Source organism: Harmonia axyridis, chromosome 3, assembly GCF_914767665.1.
Source record: "Harmonia axyridis chromosome 3, icHarAxyr1.1, whole genome shotgun sequence".
Classification (NCBI taxonomy): Eukaryota; Metazoa; Arthropoda; class Insecta; order Coleoptera; family Coccinellidae; genus Harmonia; species Harmonia axyridis.
Window position 1 is genome coordinate 29,492,999 of NC_059503.1, and position 17,848 is coordinate 29,510,846.

General features: G+C 33.6%; 1 protein-coding gene across 3 annotated transcripts; it reads right to left on the reverse strand.

Annotated features, from left to right (window-relative positions):
- Window positions 1-85: 85 nt before the first annotated feature.
- On the reverse strand, window positions 86-17,352 carry LOC123675666 (sodium-coupled neutral amino acid transporter 9 homolog). Of its 3 annotated transcripts, XM_045611112.1 has the most exons (12): window positions 17,096-17,346; window positions 16,346-16,454; window positions 12,883-13,002; window positions 12,596-12,674; window positions 12,430-12,512; window positions 7,766-7,923; window positions 6,423-6,590; window positions 5,450-5,680; window positions 3,283-3,479; window positions 1,453-1,557; window positions 425-675; window positions 86-369 (listed from the first exon to the last, which is right to left on the reverse strand). In XM_045611112.1, the coding sequence occupies exons 1-12, from the start codon at window positions 17,100-17,102 to the stop codon at window positions 195-197; spliced, it is 1,683 nt and encodes a 560-aa protein (XP_045467068.1). In that variant the 5' UTR covers window positions 17,103-17,346; the 3' UTR covers window positions 86-194. The 3 variants fall into 3 exon arrangements, with proteins under 3 accessions (XP_045467068.1, XP_045467070.1, XP_045467069.1); XM_045611114.1 differs by lacking the exon at window positions 6,423-6,590 and having other exon boundaries at window positions 17,096-17,352; XM_045611113.1 differs by lacking the exons at window positions 16,346-16,454; window positions 17,096-17,346 and adding an exon at window positions 13,104-13,244.
- Window positions 17,353-17,848: the final 496 nt, after the last annotated feature.

Genomic DNA, 17,848 nt, shown 5'->3' on the forward strand with positions numbered 1-17,848 from the left:
TATCTTATTCTTAGTTTTCTAGACGCTTTCAGTGAACATCGGAATTTGGTACATCCTGTACATTACTGGTAAAGAAAAATCAATATAATTATAAATATAATTTATTAATCTCAGAACAGTATAAAAAATAATGCTCGCGCAAAAAGCAGCCATCATTTAAGTAAAAACAAGAATAAACAAACACAAAAATCTCTTCAATCGTCGCTTATTATAAATTGCGACAATAAATTAAGAATCCCAATGACAATAATAGTTACATGAAAAAAAAGTCTTAAAGAAGTCAATTTGTTCTCCTTCCTTAGAGAATATATATTTAACAAGTTTGGCATCATAAAGACGTATACCATACCACTGAGAGCTCCGATATACCTGAAAAAAAAATCGGTTATTCTTGACTGCTTTCAAGAAAATGGGTGTTTCTTACCTTATAATTGTACCAATACGAGGTATGAAACATGCAAACAATATACAAATGACGACAAGTATAGCATTCATGATGATCACTGGTATGTATCTGAACTTCTTCTCATCCTCCTTCAAAAAACTCAAATACGAGAATATGTCTTTACGTAACATATAAGCAAGAAGTGGAAACACTGTACTGAGCTGGAAGAACAAAAGTGCCCTCCCGAACAATACCAGCTTGTCAAACTTTCCAAAGTTGTTTAAGATGTTCTAAAAAAAAACAATACATAAATAACCATCAATTCATAAAAAACCTGATTCGAAGTTATTGCAATTTTTCAATATAGATATGTATCAGACATTCTTAAATATCATATCACAAAAAAATTGATTATGGAAAACGTACTTCCTCACAAATAATATATACAGGTTGAGTGTTTGAGTTGTACATAAATTTCAATTAAAGAATCAGAAGTCAAAAGAAACACCTTCTTCTCTTACCACTTTTTACCATTCGTCTCGGTTAAAAATCCATAAAAAATATAATTTTCGGTTCTATCTCGCAAATGGTTTAGTCGAAGGAAATGATCTTCAGAGAGTTTTTCATTGTTGTGATAATATTATGTACAAGTCAAAAACTTACCCTATATAAATTCAAAGGAGCACCATGAATTGATCGTTCAAAAAGTAAGTTACAAGAGATTTTCAAAAGTCTACCTACTTGCCACTAAATTATTTTCATTCAAAATTTATTTCAGATTACACAATCCAAAATGAGTGTGATATGTGATGAGATGTCTAGTATTATGAGATTTCCTTTTCCTTGCGTTGATAGTGTAATTAAAAGAATGCAATTTTTTTTGGGAGTCATAAGAAATAATGTGGAATTTGAAGTTCCGCTAATCTCATTTGAATCAGGATAAATCCTGAAGGCCCCCAATCAGATCTTAAACTTTTTCAAGAGGCACTAGGTAGACAATTAAATATTCATAGACATCTCCAGATACTCCAAATTTAAAAATTCAGACTTGAAAATTTAGTACTTACATCTTCTATACACCATTTCGACAGTGGAAATGAAATATACAAAAGTCCACCAATAGCTGAATACGTAAAAGTCACTAGAGCGAAAGCTATTGTTAAATCTCTTCCCTGGAAAAAAAAATCATGTAAGTATGTTATACAATAAGAATACTCAAATGAACATTTGAGTATTTTAAAGTGGGACAAGTTCAATCGTATATCGGGTGTCCCAAACTCGATGGCCTATTAGACGTTTCTGGAAAACTAATCATAATTTTGAGCTGAAAATTTGCATATTATGGTTTGAGACAATGATCTTTCTCCATAAAATATTTTCAGATCTCTACAACCTCCGGTTATACCGGAAACAAACTACTACTTCCTTATTTCAAATGGCACACCCAGTATATTATTGCATCATTAGATAGCTTTTTTGATGGCAATTTCGGCAATATGCCATACCTTGGGTAAAAATTCAACGGTTCATGAGTTATTGGGATTCTTATGAAAAAAAAGGTGGCGATGGGGACTCACATTTTTTTGAATATTTCAGCAGAAAAAGCCTTTTTCGAAAAAAATTCGTTTTGTTTCGTTTACGCAAATACGTAGTATTATAAGACTGTTTTCGGCTTGGACCAAAAATGTACAGGGTGTTTATAAGAGGATCATGAACTTGGACAACTCAAATTCATCAAAACTCAAGATTTTCAAATTAGAACCTATATTTTTTATTATTCCAGTCGATTCTACGTACAAAAATAGTGGGGGTTACTTCAGCAAACCCTATACCTAAAATGAATACTTCAAGAGTTATGAGGGAAGAACTTCAAATGAGGAAAAACCGCTATTTATAACTGTGGGAATAACTGTCTGTTACTTTCGTAAAACACAGAAAGAAAATAAAATTCGATGTTTGGATAACTGAATTTTACATTCATGAATTTTAATTAATTTTTCGTTGGTATTGTTGATAAATCCATAAACCAATATACAATGTAATTTTCAATTACGAATAATTCATTACAATTCTTGATATGTCAAATTCAGTTATAGAAACATCGAATTTTATTTTCTTTCTGTGTTTTACGGAAGTAACAGACAGTTATTACCATAGTTATAAATAGCGGTTTTTCCTCATTTGAAGTTCTTCCCCGATAACTCTTGAGGTATTCATTTTAGGGATAGGGCTTGCTGAAGTAACCCCCACTATTTTTGTACGTAGAATCGACTGGAATAATAAAAAATATAGGTTCTAATTTGAAAATCTTGAGTTTTGATGAATTTGAGTTGTCCAAGTTCATGATCCTCTTTTAAACACCCTGTACATTTTTGGTCCAAGCCGAAAACAGTCTTATAATACTACGTATTTGCGTAAAATAAACAAACCAATTTTTTTTCGAAAGCGGCTTTTTCTGCTGAAATATTCAAAAAAATGTGAATCCTCATCGCCACCTTTTTTTTTATAAGAATCCCAATAACTCATGAACCGTTGAATTTTAACCCAAGGTATGGCATACTGCCGAAATTGCCATCAAAAAAGCTATCTAATGATGAAATAATATACTGGGTGTGCCATTTGAAATAAGGAGGTAGTAGTCTGCTTCCGGTATAACCGGAAGTTGTAGAGATCTGAAAATATTTTAGGGAGAAAAATCATTGTCTCAAACCCCAATATGCAAATTTTCAGCTCAAAATTATGATTAGTTTTCCAGAAACGTCTAATAGGCCATCGAGTTTGGGACACCCGATATTTTTTTTTTTTTTTTATTAACTGTTTATTGCATATTTACAATCTACTTATATAGTAATTAGTAAATGTTATAAGTATTGGTTCATGGCTAGCTCGAAACTTACGTTGTTTTCTTGGTGCCTGTTATTCTTCATCATGGAAATAATAATGTTGTGAATAAAATAGCTCATGGTCAGCATGCCACTTAGGGCTGCAAACGTAGGCTTCAAGGAAAATACCACAGAAACGTCGGGCCAATTAATACCCCAAGTGAAGAACTTAACGAAAGAGAAGCCTATCAGATAAACAATACTGATGGTGCCTAAAAATGCCAAACGAATTATAAAACACTGTACATTTCACACTAAGGTTTATTATTTCCTCTTTCGAAGTAAAATATCTCGACTCGGGAAGAAAAATATGAAAATATCAATGAAAAAATTATTCAACGAATATCTAGCAGCGGTGTCATATTTCTGACATATCTACGATTAAGACTTTGCCGTTATAGTTATTTCTGTATCAAGGGTATCAAGTAGATGTTTATGCTCCGAGGGTTACGACTTGCAAACTAGGGGCAAGGATATCCTTTTTTGACAGTTTTGTGATAAGTTGACTCAGTTTAATTTGAGCGCATGTCAACAATGGACACTAGCAAAGAGAAAATACCCTATATTTTACAGTTTTTTCGATAAAGGCAAAAATGCAAGCCAGGCGGCTGAAAATGTGAATAGTGTTTATGGTTCTGTTACTGTTACAGCCAATTTTGGTTTTGTAGATTCCATTACGGTAATTTCGATGTCAAAGATGCACCACGCACTGGAAGGCAAATTGTCGAAAGAGTCGATGAGATCTCATGTACATTGTCGAGCATTGTTTCGATTGCCTAAGTGCTGAAGATTGCACAAAGATTGTTTGGAACCACTTGCATAAGGTTGGTCTCAAGAAAAAGCTCGATGTATGGGTACCACAAGAGTTAACGCATAAATCCTCATGTACCGAATTTCCATCGGCGAATTGCTGCTGAATCGCAACAAATTGACCCATTTTTAAAGTGATTGGTGACTGGTGACTTACGACAACGTCAAGCGAAAACGGTCGTTGTCGAAACGCAGTGAGCTAGCGGAAATGGTGGCCAAGCTAGGATTGAAGGCCAGGAAGGTTTTGCTGTGTTTGGTGGAATTGACAGGTAATTATCTACTAGGAGCTGCTCCCCTACGGCACAACTTGTAACTCGTAACTATACTGTCAACAAGTCGACCGTCTGAAGGAAGCAATCGCCCAAAAGCGGCCAGCTTTGGCTTATAGGAGAGGAATTGTGTTCCATCAGGACAACGCCAGGGACCGTATTCTCGACAAGTGATCTTACGTTCTTTCAGTGCTCTGAACACTGAATCAACATATACGTTTTGAAAGATCACTTGTCGAGAATACGGTCCCAGGCCACACCCAACGATAGTGACTCGCCAGAAGCACCGGGAGCTTGGTCAGGAGGTTATTATGCATCCACCTCATAGTCCGGACTTGGCACCGAGTGATTGCCATCTGTTCCTGTCCATGGCCTACAATTTTACTGGTTAAATATTCGCTTCAAAAGAGGCTTGTGAAAATCGACTGTCTCAATTTTTTGCCAATAAGGACAAAGATTCTATGAGAGAGGCATAAAGATATTACCTTCCAAATGGCAATGAGTTATCAAACAAATCCAGATCATTCTAACTATGGTAATTAAAGCCTTATTTTTCATTGCAAATCGTCATCCTCGGAGTATAAATATGTTCTCAATGCACTTGGTACAAAAATAATCAGGTAATAATTTTGTTAAAAAATTTAATAAGTAGATATAAAATTATTTCTCCGTTACTCTGGTCATATTACTCTAGGGCCATAAAGTATGTACTCAATAACGGCCTTGATAACTAGAAAAAGTAACAGTAAAATCCAAATAACAAACTGGTATGACACGAAAAATATATTTGAAATAATCCTAGTAACAGTTTCCGAGAAATTATTTCTTTTCGAATTTGTTTCTACAAAATGTAATGGATCGCGTTCTAGATCTAGAAGAATCAACGTTCTATTGCAACCGATTTTTGCAACAACTTTTATGCCAATAGGCTACGACGGAAAGATTTTTTTGATTCCAATTTTGAATTTTCAACAAATTACGAAACTGTTAGATGAAATTTGAAGGAGTGTTAAATTTTTTTCTTCAAACGATTCCGAACGTATATTATTGGAAATAATAAACCAAAATTCCTTAGATTGAGTACATCCAGCTTCAGCACTCACCCAAACTATTAAATCTCATGAATATCTGGGCGTTTTTGAAGTTGAGCAGGGGGAAAATGATGAACGCCAAGATAACAGGCACGGTCGAGTACAAGTTCCAGTACTTGTCGAAATAAAAAGGCCCCCCTACGTCAATAGCGGTATTTGTTATGGCAGTCACGTTGACAGGATGTTGCTCTTTCGGGCATATCACAGATATGTTGTCATGTTCTTGACTATCGTAAATAAAACCTATAAGAGAAAGACAAACACTTTAGATCAGTTTCTTCACTTTTAACAATCAAGATAAAACTGAATGAAATAAATCGTAATTGGAATTGGAAAATGATCAGTAATTTGGTTTCAATCATAGAGTAATAAACATAGATAGAGGGAGGATACACAATTTTTGTATGTCCCCAACATAGTTGGATTACGTTGTCGGATGATATATTTTCGAATCCACAATTTCACTTATGAAAATGAATGTATATTATATTGAATGAAATATATTTATTTGAGTGTTTCTCAATGAAATATGCTAATTCAAATATTTGAAATCCGATATTTTTCCTAATTGTCGAATAGAATAACCAGAATATTCATCATTTTCTGTATCTACCTGCTGAAATCTAAGGTTTGACAGCTATTGCTCTCCTAGTGTCATCCGTTGATTTACGTCGTTTGGCGCGCTTGAAGTTTCTTTTCTGAATTTCTGATATATTTAAGTAATCATCTCGATATATTTTGAGTTGATATGAAACGTTGATTCACTATGGGGCATAAGAAGTGCGTTCTTGGTGGAGAAACTCGCGAATTGAGTGAAACATCGTATCACTGACTGATATCTTTCTATTTCCGCGTGCTTCATGTCAAATTGAATAGTTCATGTTGGGGACAAAATTTGCTCACTGATAATGGCATATGCTCCCCCTATCTATGTTTATTACTCTGAGGTTTCAATCAAGAAGAAATATTAATGCTTCAGACTCACCGTGTATGGAATAAACCAGATTATACAAGAAGTTAGACATCAAGATCCAATACACGATATTTGCACCAAATAATACTATCATAGAAAATACTTTCGCAAGCACTTCGGCCCATCGGCCAAGAAGCATCCTGCACAATTCCGGTACCTCACATCTTTCTCCAATAACACCTGAAATAAGAACAAAGTTAAAACGGCGTAAGTGAAAAGTAGAAAAAAATTGGGAAAATCACTTCCTCGGAGATTTTGGACGCTAATTCATTCAAGTGTCTATAGCGCTCTTGGAGACCAAAGGGCTTATATACACTGGACCGCAAAATTAAGAGGAAGGAATCTTAATTAACTTTTTTACATCTGCACTATTTCCTTTGAACCGGTGTTTAAAAAAAAACTGTTCAGAAAAGATGGGACTGGAAAATGTCGTACTGAAAAATATCATTCAAGTTTTGAATTTTCAACTAGATATTCAGAAGTTAAGAGGGATTACCACCACGTGGCTTTCCGCGTATCAGTCAAACTTTGTTATCCATTCATTTTCCCTCTGTCGCTCCTACGATGACCAAACTTTGTACGGTGTACGAAGTTGTCATTCACTTCATCTCCTTTCTTTTTTTGAAGCAAATAAGTAATGGGCAGCAGTGTACGACGGTTGAATATTTTTTTCACAAAATTATAGTTTTACCTTTTTTGCAATGATTTTTGGTAGGTTTTTTCACGAATATTTGAAAAATATATAAATGCTTTGCACATTGTACACATCATCAATTATTTCGCGATGAACGAAATGTTACTCAAAATTTTATTTCATTCGCAAATTAAAAATGGTGTTTTTTTACAATGTGGATTATTGTTTAAAGTATTTATGTGAAAACCCTATAAAAATCAGTGGCCGCTCCCTCGGAAAATATAAAAATCTCAAAAATCTCTTTGGCCGGCATGAAATTTTCATTGACCCATGAACAGTTGAGTTTATACCCAAGTTATGGGAAATTGCTGAAATGGTCACCGAATAAGCTATCTAATTTTGCAATAATATACTGGATGTGCCATTTGAAATAAGAAAGTAGTAGTCTTTTTCCGGTATAACCGTAAGTTTTTTGGAAGTCTGAAAATCTTTTAGGGACAAAGATCATTATCTCGAGATCAATATTATGAACCGGATATGATGAAAAGTAGGTTTATATAAATCACCCTTGAACACGAATTTTGTTGATACAACGTAGTCACATCTGGCAACCTTGATGACCGGCGTCGGTTGTATCAACAGCGACGTCTGTTTTTCGTAGAATAATCGCAATATTAACTGAACAGATCTGTTTATATTTCGCATAAATGATGATACTTACTGTGTTTCTCATTAACGCGAAGCAGAAGATAAGCGGTGTATAGACAGATCGCCCCAATGAGGAAATTGAGGATAATGCCCGGGAATAGACCGGTCTTCTCTATTCCCCAAGAGATTGCCAGCAGGGAGGAACCAAGCATGGTGTTCCATACTGCAAATCTAAAAGAAAAATTCAACGATAATTTCCACGAAGAAAATTATAAAGGGCAATTTGAGTTCATTAGAATTTCTTTCTCAGGTGCCTTCGATTCTCCTCAATTGAATTTTCATGTGGTAAAGCGGTATAGATTGACTACCTTGCCTCACTTGGCTAAAATCAGCCGCGGCAGTTAATCTGCTACTTTTCTGCCTAGTAAAACAAATAACTATTTTTTCCTATGAAAAGTAGCGAATTCTTCACAGCTTAATCAAATTCAAAACTATGTATTGCTCATACTGTGGAAATATTATTTCTCACGGCACTATGCCCACACCTCGCTTGGTAGACCAATGAAATTGGGCTTTTGAGTCGTTTCTATGGAGATGCAATGGCATATAGTGTCAACGAAGGGTATTTTGATTTGAATCAAGTCCATTACTTGAATTATTGCAATTTGTGCAGTTGTAAGAAAAATATAGTGTGCATGTGGAAAAAGTCCTTTTCTCGCGAGTGTGGAAGTTTGTGCACGAGCCTGAAAGGCAATATTATTTTACTAAAGAATATTTCCCACAATTTATCAATCTAATTTTTTTTTGTATAATCAATAGTTTTGGCGTAGGAGCGCTGCAGAGTATACTTCACTATGCGTTTGATCAAAAAATACCCATTTCCACTGAAAAAACTCAAGTTTTAAGGGAAAATGTGCCACTATTTTCTATCTAATTTAAATCTATTGCAGAAGCACCCATAGGTTTCATGACGCCTGTAATAGAATATTATTCTACGTATGACTATGGGTTACACTTCAAAGTGACGTCATTCGCTCTGATTAGTGTTTCGGATAACATGGCTGATTTCATACTTTTATCTTATTAAGGAAATAATTATTGGATTCTTTAGCACTGTCATCTAGCCTATTCTTCTAGAATTGCTCCAGGAAATGGAGCCATTAAAGCGGGTTAAAATTTACAATCGAAAAGGAAAACACGAGATAAGTCTAAATTTAACATATTTTATCTCGAAATTTTTTGCTTGCATATCTTAAAATAAACGGGAGATAATGTGGAATAATAAAGTCTACAACTGCTCTTTGGAGTCGTCTATCGTGATTTCGGAGAAAAGCTGGTGATCGATACCAGGAGAAAATTTCATCATCTTGCTTATCGGGATACTTTGTTTCGAAATATACCTTAATGAGCTTGAGATGAAAGTTCTAATATAGTCCAAAAGTTAATTTTCCTCATTATGAAATAGACCAATCAGACGCCACCATGTTTCGAATAAATGTTGTTTAAATTATTGCACAAGACCATTTTCTGTTGTTTTTCTTCCAAAGTGATTTTTATTATGTCGTTTATCAGTTATTCTCATGGTTCTTGCCTTAAGTTTTTGAAAAATTTTTCGAACGTTGAATGACCAGAATTTATATTCAGATACTTTTTAAAACTCGAATTCCCAGCAAATTTTCAGATTAGTATTTTGACAGGATTGATACCACGGAAGGTTCTCATCAAATGTTTAGAAATACTTATGTGCCCATCATCAATATACTGGTGACTTTTATAATGACTAAGCCTCTTTAATTCTATAGCGATGTCATTTTGATGGAAATATATGTCTTTGATCAATTTGGGCAGTTGTCACTTTTGAAGCTGTCATTTTCTGACAGAAAAGTGGAAGCTACGCCATTCCTAAAAGTGGAACGATACACGCTTCAACAACACATTGAAATTGTTGAAATTTTTTGGGTCGTCGTGAAACACTGGTGAATAAATTCGATGTGATTTTCACATCACATCGAATTTATTCACGGAACCGTTCGCGTCGCTCGAGAACTACTAAAATATTGCTGATGAAAACCCAGGCTTGTCGATTGTTCGTCGGTCTTGGGAATTAGGATATTATGATAAATGATTTTTCATAGCCAGAATGGGACAACGTTTACTTTCAACAAGAACGCGCTACGTGCCTCAAAAGCAACGCAACAATCGCAATTTTGCAAGTTTCCTGGCCATGTTATTTCCCGAAAAGTTGATTACAATTGGCCACGGAGATAATGTGATTCAACGCCTTTAGACTTTTTCGTTTGAGGCCACCTGAGAGATCGATTCAAAATTCAAGACCTTGAAAATGGAATTCGGAATGTTCTCATAGACATACAGCGGCAAAAGTTCAATATGATCATGGAAAATTTTAGTAAAAGTAGGTATCGTCTTCCATTGTTTATAAAGCATTCCTTCCTTTTTACGTAGGTACTCTAAAATTTACTCGTTTTTTAATATCAAAAAGAAACCTCATATTGGAAAATCCTTCACATCGCTCCATCTATGGAAGGAGAGCTAAGTTTTACTATTCCCAAGTTTTCGTCACCCAAATTGTGCTAAACAAAATTTCATCAGTGGAAACACCACTATTTTTAGATATCTCAGTTTAGAATATAACTTTAATTGCACTGCTTTTTTAATGAATTGCAGAGATGCGTATCGTAACCAAGAAAATCAAAACACAAACTTAACTAATGAAGTCTTATATGATTCAAAAACATGCATGCATATGGATTTAACGTTAGAAAATGTCGAATTTCATTATCATTATCGAGAAACAAAAACAAAGGATATTTTTAGCATCAATTCGAGCTATTCAGGGATTAATCTAGCCATGTATCACTTGACCTATTTATTTTAATTTAAATGGAATAAACTATCAGAATATTTTTGCACAATTTCGTTTCTGGGGCATAATTCCATGTTCAATAATTTCCTAATGTATTCAATAATTCAAATAATACCAAAATACGTTAAAACTAAAATAAATTGCATTAAAAGCGGACTTCAGAGAGCATACACCTCAGAAGATATATTATCTCCTTATAGGAAATCACATTCGGGATCGATGTACGAAATGCCCGATCACGAAATACTATAATTTCAGAAGGTTACAATACAATCTTATCATCAATTATATGAACCGTACCAATTCAACCGTTATCACCATCAGTTTATCAACAAAATACTACTAAAGAAATGAACCAGCAGATTAAAACATTCAATTCAAGCTTGACTCGATTTATCAATACTCGAGTTTGCAAAGATAAGAAAATAGTTTCCTGATGCGTATCTATGATTCTTATGTATTGGCTCATTATTTGCATTGATGGACCTTTCGAATATTTACAAAATTTAACCAACCCTGAGATTTTTACAGTTTACGTTTTGGAATGTATAGAATCCAATAATTGTATGATCATGATTCAGAAGCTTTTCGGATAAAATTTGATAAAAAAATTGATTCCCAAATTACTGCAATCCTCTTAACACGATCAATGAATTGTGAAGACAAAAAATCATCATTCAAATTAAAAATTTTTCGAAATTCCCATAAATAATCATTGTATTGAGAACATGTTTCTGAACGAAAGACTCTGGGTTCAAATCCTGCCGCTGGATGCTCATTGAATTTTTTTTACAGATATTTATTATTTGTTTTTTTTTCACAGATTTTCTTCGTTAGAAGTATAATGTAAAATTTACAGTGTTTTTATTCTAGATTCACAGTATATGGAATGTCAATACGAACATATTTTGTTTTATTACTTTTTTCTAGTAACTTTCGGAAATATTATTTAAATTTTGGAACGTGAATAATCCAAAAATAGAATGAAACAAAACGGATGATCTTACACAATGGTTTATAATTTGCTATAATATAAATATCGTATCAGAATCATCGTAGCAACCCAAGCTTCTAAGTTCATGTTTGTTTATCGTATTCAAGGATTTTTTACATTTGATTCCTTTATTTATTTGAAATTCGTTGATCCCCTTTCAGAGGACAAATACAATAAACAAACCCATAAAAAACGAGTAAACTATAAAACTAATTGCTTGAGGAATTGTTACAAAAATCTGAATTCCTTGATGTTTTCTTAGATTGAGGACATGTTACGTTAATTTTAAAGGCTAAAAATTAAGGAATTGAATTTAAAGGAATTAATTTTTAAGAAATTAATTTTTCATAGAATCGAGATTTTTATATTAGGACATTGATAAATATGTACCTTCTCGTTTATAAGACCAGGCAGAAAATAATATTTTCCACCTCGATATCCTAGTCGTTCGAATTTGGCAATGAATAACATAACAGGGGAACATTATAATACATATTTATAATAGTGCAAAAACTTTCGCCCTGTTTCTGTTTTTCTGAGTTTTATTCTATTTGGTTATGATTTATCCTTTTTTTCAAACTCTGCCTTCATGAACATTATAAGTGGTTATTTTTGTGATTTTGTTAATGAATGTCCTTTTTTATTTTATTTTTTTACCCACTAATTTTTGCATGGAACTAATTTAAGAATTTATATTGTTTTTCATATCACATACAGGTAATAATGTTTCATACCTCAGTGATGTAATTCGTTTATTTACCGAAAATAAACTCCATTATATTTATAATATGTAAAATAAGTAACGTCTTACTGCCTGATGGACTATGATTCTTATGTAAAAATTTTCGAAAAAACTTACATTGTCACTACTGATGAATTCTTCTTTTCTTCTTCCTTCTTTTCCTCAGAATCAGGAAAAGGGGAGTGAGCTCTTTTTTTGGTCTGAAATATTTATTAAACGATTCAGATGATATTGAATGACCAAAAACAAAATCAGTGAGAAGATGAAGACATAAAACACTCACCGACAGATTATCCGATAATATATCTTTACTGAGGTAGGCATCTAAGATCTGGCTAGGGTACAAGTCGAGAGAATATTTTCTGAAAAAAATCGGTTATTAGTGATATTATATCATTATATGATTTTAATTAAATTCTTTCATACGACATCCACAATGGCACTTAGAAACATTGAAAATAATTTGAAAATGTCAGAAAACATCACGAACACTGAAAATAATATGTACTATATGTGAAGAAATTTCTGTGAAAAAAAAGTCAGTGGCGTGTAAGCTAAAATTTTACTCACTTGGACAGCTGCTTCTTCAAGATCTTGGTGGAAATTGGCATTATACTCTTCGATTTTGTCATCTTCTCATCGCAGCTCCCATTGTACGACTGTTCTGTGTCCGAAACACCGAACACGGTCCTACGAACCGAACAACAAATTAATAAAGACAACAATTGACGAAATCGCGAATTTACACAGTCCAAGTCAATTGCAACAATTAATCAAGCTAATTAAATTACTTTTTATTGTTGAAATTCACGTCCATCAGCTGCGTGAAACTCAGGATCTGGCAGGTCTTTTCGGTTGCCATGGTAAAAAATCGACGATGATTTGGGGCCTGATAATCGATTTACGGATGCATTTTCCAAAAATTTGAAAGTGTTTTATTGACTTTTATCGGTTTATAAAGATTTATAGATTTTCTGAATAAACAAACAGAGGTTGATGCAAATAGTTTAAAAATTTAAGTAAATAAAATTTTCGAAAATAACACAAGTAGAGTGATCCTCGTAATACTGTAAGTAATAATAATAATACTGTTACGATGAAGTTTTTCTAGAATATGAAAAACAAATTTTCCTTTCACGCAACCGAAACTAGTTCCGAAACCACACTAAAAAACGGCACACAATTTCGCGCTCACCCTGTATACACCGAATTTTCCCTTTTTCACGATTACCAAATTGACCTTCACCAAGACCTTCCACCGCATACACAAGGGCTGCCGAAATGAAGCTGCCGCTAAAAATCTAGTTGCATCATCCGTGCTAGTATGGCATTCGGTATGGGGCGATTCTTGAGCTGCCGCGCTTCTTTTTACGTGCACCGGCGGTCCTCGAAGATGCGTATGTCCTGCTTAGCGCGAGCTGCGGCCAGAGGCGTAACGGGGAGAAGGAGGTGATTATAGGGGAGACAGGATGTAACGGGTTTTAATGAGAGGTGAAAGTCGACGAAATATTTGGTTCAGGAAGAGGAGATTTAATAGGAAATCTTTGGGTTATTATAGAGGACAGAGTGTGGAGATTTGGATATTTTTGGGTTGACGAACCTAAAGTAGTCAGGGCGAGTCTTAAAGTTGTTAATTGAATTCTACTATAGATTTTTCTCATCTATTTTATCTTTTACCATTTCGTCAGATTCGGCTTAGGTAAACAGTTATAAGAAATAAATGATTTCAGAATGGGCTAATACAATCCTGTCTTTTCTATGCTGACACCATAGAGATAACACAAAACTCAATCATTGTGAATAAGATGCATAGAATTCTTGGTGTGTGCTGATTCGATTCTGTTTCAAACTTTTCGAGATATTCCACCTGTTGCTTTGGTGTTCTGCTTACAAGAGTTCTGTAAGGTGGCGTTTTTCAGAATTTTTCGAATTTCCGTTATCTGTCTGGCGGCGTTTGAAAATGAAATAATAATTTGAGACACTGCAAACTTTCACAATAAATTCATATCTAATTTTCAATGAAATTAATGGAATATAATGACAGACGGCTAGTGGCCTATTCAGAGTATAGGAGATTGTCACCAGCATACAATACAAAATATCATTATTCTATATTCAAAGGTCACAAGAGTCGAGAATCGCGAGAAATGTCAAATATAAACGCTGCATGCGCCATCTGAACCAGACGTGATCTCTCGAAATCAAGTAGGTATTAATCTGAAAAATCTACCGTTTTGTCTAAAAGTTATACAGGTATAAGTAGGCACACCAGGTTTTCTATTGTGAACATAATAGTCCTAGCAGCAAAGTAACGACTTTCCTGCCTAGACAGCAAAATGATTATTCCCAATGAGAATATAACATTCGACATTTTCTGACGATCAATATTTTTTCCACCTCCCTCATTTTTGGAGGAGTAAGAACTTCTAAGTCGCTGTCACTGTCCATAATATGAATATATCCGATATTTTCCAAAAAATGTCAGATATTTCATAAGTTGTTAAACTTTAATTATAATGGACATATACATTTAATAGCAACCAACCAATCCATCAGTGGCGAAACCAGTTTTCGAAAACTGGGGTGGTTTTTTTTTTGGGGGGTGGCCAAAGTAAAGCAAAATTATAGTTCTGATGATCTTTTAGCCTTAGTATGTCAAATTTTAGGGGGGGGTCGGGCCCCCCTGTCCACGCCTAGCGTCTCTACTGCAATCCATCAATTGCGATTTCTAACAAAATTCGTTTTAATTTATCACTACAGGAGAAATAAAAAGCTTGTGGAAATTGTAATAATCTGCAAATACAATATCCTACATATATCATTATAAACAATCGGAGAAAAAATTATATGTTCAACTCAGCATCAATTAAAGTAACACTTACTAGCCGTAAAAGTGACATTTGCTAGCGGGGAAAATATGAAGTATGTAATAATTCGCTTCCCGACTGTTTTGAAGGTTAGAAATGCACCTACCGATTGTAAGTAAAACCTTATCTCTCATGTATCTACCTAAATCATCTGTGTTCAGAGTATTACCTTGCTCAGGGGTAGATCCATAATTATGGTGTTATTTGTTAAATTTTTCACTGATTTCATATCTTCGAAATGGTGCGTTTTTCGAGAAATTATCAAGACCAATTTCACACTGAAATTAATTTTATTTTGATTGATCACGAGCTACAAAAAAAATTTTTTTTTTCCAATTTTAGCCGCCTTTTCACCTGATCCGAATTTGAATAATGGTTAATGAAAATGATGAGTTTGTTATTCTACGAGAGGAGTTTATGCTTAAATTTAATGTGAAACTTCAAGACTCATGATGTATAGAAAATGAATCAAAATTAAAGAAAGTGAAAAAATACTGCAAGTTCAATGATTGCTATTAATTTACATGAACATATCATAAAATAGCATTCAACTAGCAGAGATGAGTAACCTTCAATTCAATGAAATGTAATTTTTTGCAAATTAGCTCGTTCAATTTGTTTTGTGGTAGTTTTTGGAATGAAAAAATATTTGGTTTGCTGAACAACTTTGTTTTCGTCTTTGTCAATCCTTATATTCGCCTTAGCTTCTTTTTTGTTTTTTTTTCACAAATTATGAACTTAAAATGAGACTTGAATTATTGTATTTTTTCGAAAAAAAATCACATATACCCAACATTGAATGGTAAAAAATTTCGAATTTACTTTTTCCAACAATTGCAGTGACCAAAAATTTTACTGTTTTAAAAACTATGATAGAAATATTTACAGTTTCGATAGCTCAAAATCGATTTCGGCGCCACTGTACTTCAACAACAATAATTATTGCTTACGGTACTCCGTTCATACAAGATTCCATCCGCCATTTTTGTTGCAGAAAAACTGCGTATGTCGATTTACATTTATGTAAATGTAGAAGGAACAGTTATTGAATTATTCAGGATATAAACGTGTAAACCTGAGAATAGCAAAAAATTCAATAATTATCGCAATTACTTTGGACAAATCGGCATTGCTTTCGATAAAAAATATTTGAATTTTTTTCTCACCCATAGCTCTTGATGGATGAAGCAGTAGAGCTGAGAAGTGGTCCACGCTCTTCATCTACCTCACGATCAAAATTTTCTGTCACTAAGCTCTTAAATCCTTTGATAAGGTCTGAAAATATTCAGTGCATATTACTGTATTATGTTACAAATTGTATGAATTTCTATACCACAATAATAAATTTGGTATCTAATAATTGTGCCATATTATCAAAAGAGATCAAAAAATCATTAAAACTGATATGTAGATAGAAACTTATCTTCCTACCTAATATTTTGAGCAATGATTATAGGTACTAGATTAAGAGAAAAAATCTTTGATTGAATTGATTTTATTGATTGAAGAATAATACAATTCATTACACTCATCAAATATTTATCATTTTAATTCAACTCTCGGAAACAAATGAAATTTTTGTAGTAGAGAATCTAAAACATTTGAAATATCTCTTCATTGAGAAATTCCCAGAATAATTAATCATATACGTCAACTCATTCAGAACAGACCAGATGTGTTGAAAGCCAGTATAGTTGACAATTGGACAACGTTTAAAAACGTGATTTTTAATCTTATTAACCAATTGAAAACAATAACAATTCAAAAGAACTAAAACTGAACGTGGTTTGAAACCAACTATCTTTAACGTTCCCAATTTTCGCCAAGACTATATCTCATCGTTATTAAAAACACAGTTTTTTTCGACGGGCAAAAAGAAATTTGGTTTGAAGATGTTAAATTTAAAAAATGCTCACCCCTCATTTTGTGACTTGGATTTCGTGGGATAACTTTGAATATCTTCTGCTCCGGTTAGGAAACTAAGGCACTTTTCAGAAAATAAATTCCGTGTAGTTTTTGACCAAGAAAATCGTCCTTCTCATCAACATTGTCACTAACACAAAATTTAAAAAAAAATGCTCCGTGCGAAAAGCAAAGCCAAACGAAACGAAAATCAACCGAAGTGGATTGATCGAAATTTAAATGACATATGAAGAAGTCCGAGTACCAATTTTATAGGTACTCTTCTTGCAACGTAAAAGATAAGACTTCAGGAGATAAGACAGTGTTGACGTCGATAAGTTTTTTCGTAATTCTGTAACTACTATGCGAGTAGATAGGGGTGACCTTTAATTTATAATTGATGCCCAAATGACCAAACAATGAGTCAAATGGAATCGCGGAAACTATAGATATCACAAAGTAAATTATATTGGGTTTTCCCATCAAAATGATAATAAGTACCTATAGAATTTTCGTTTAGTCACTAAGGGACTAAATTTGGAAATCAGCTTGTATAATAAAAAAACGAAAAGTTTATTTTTTCCGAGTTTGTGGCAGAATATTCAAAACTTCAGTATCTACCCCGAAACTATTTAGAGTAAAAAATATTATTTTTAGTACTAGTTTAAGCACACGACTTCGCCCGCATAAAACACTATGTTGAAATGACGATACCATTTCACATCTATCCTATTTCAATGAGACAATGTCTAAATTTTGCACTAAAC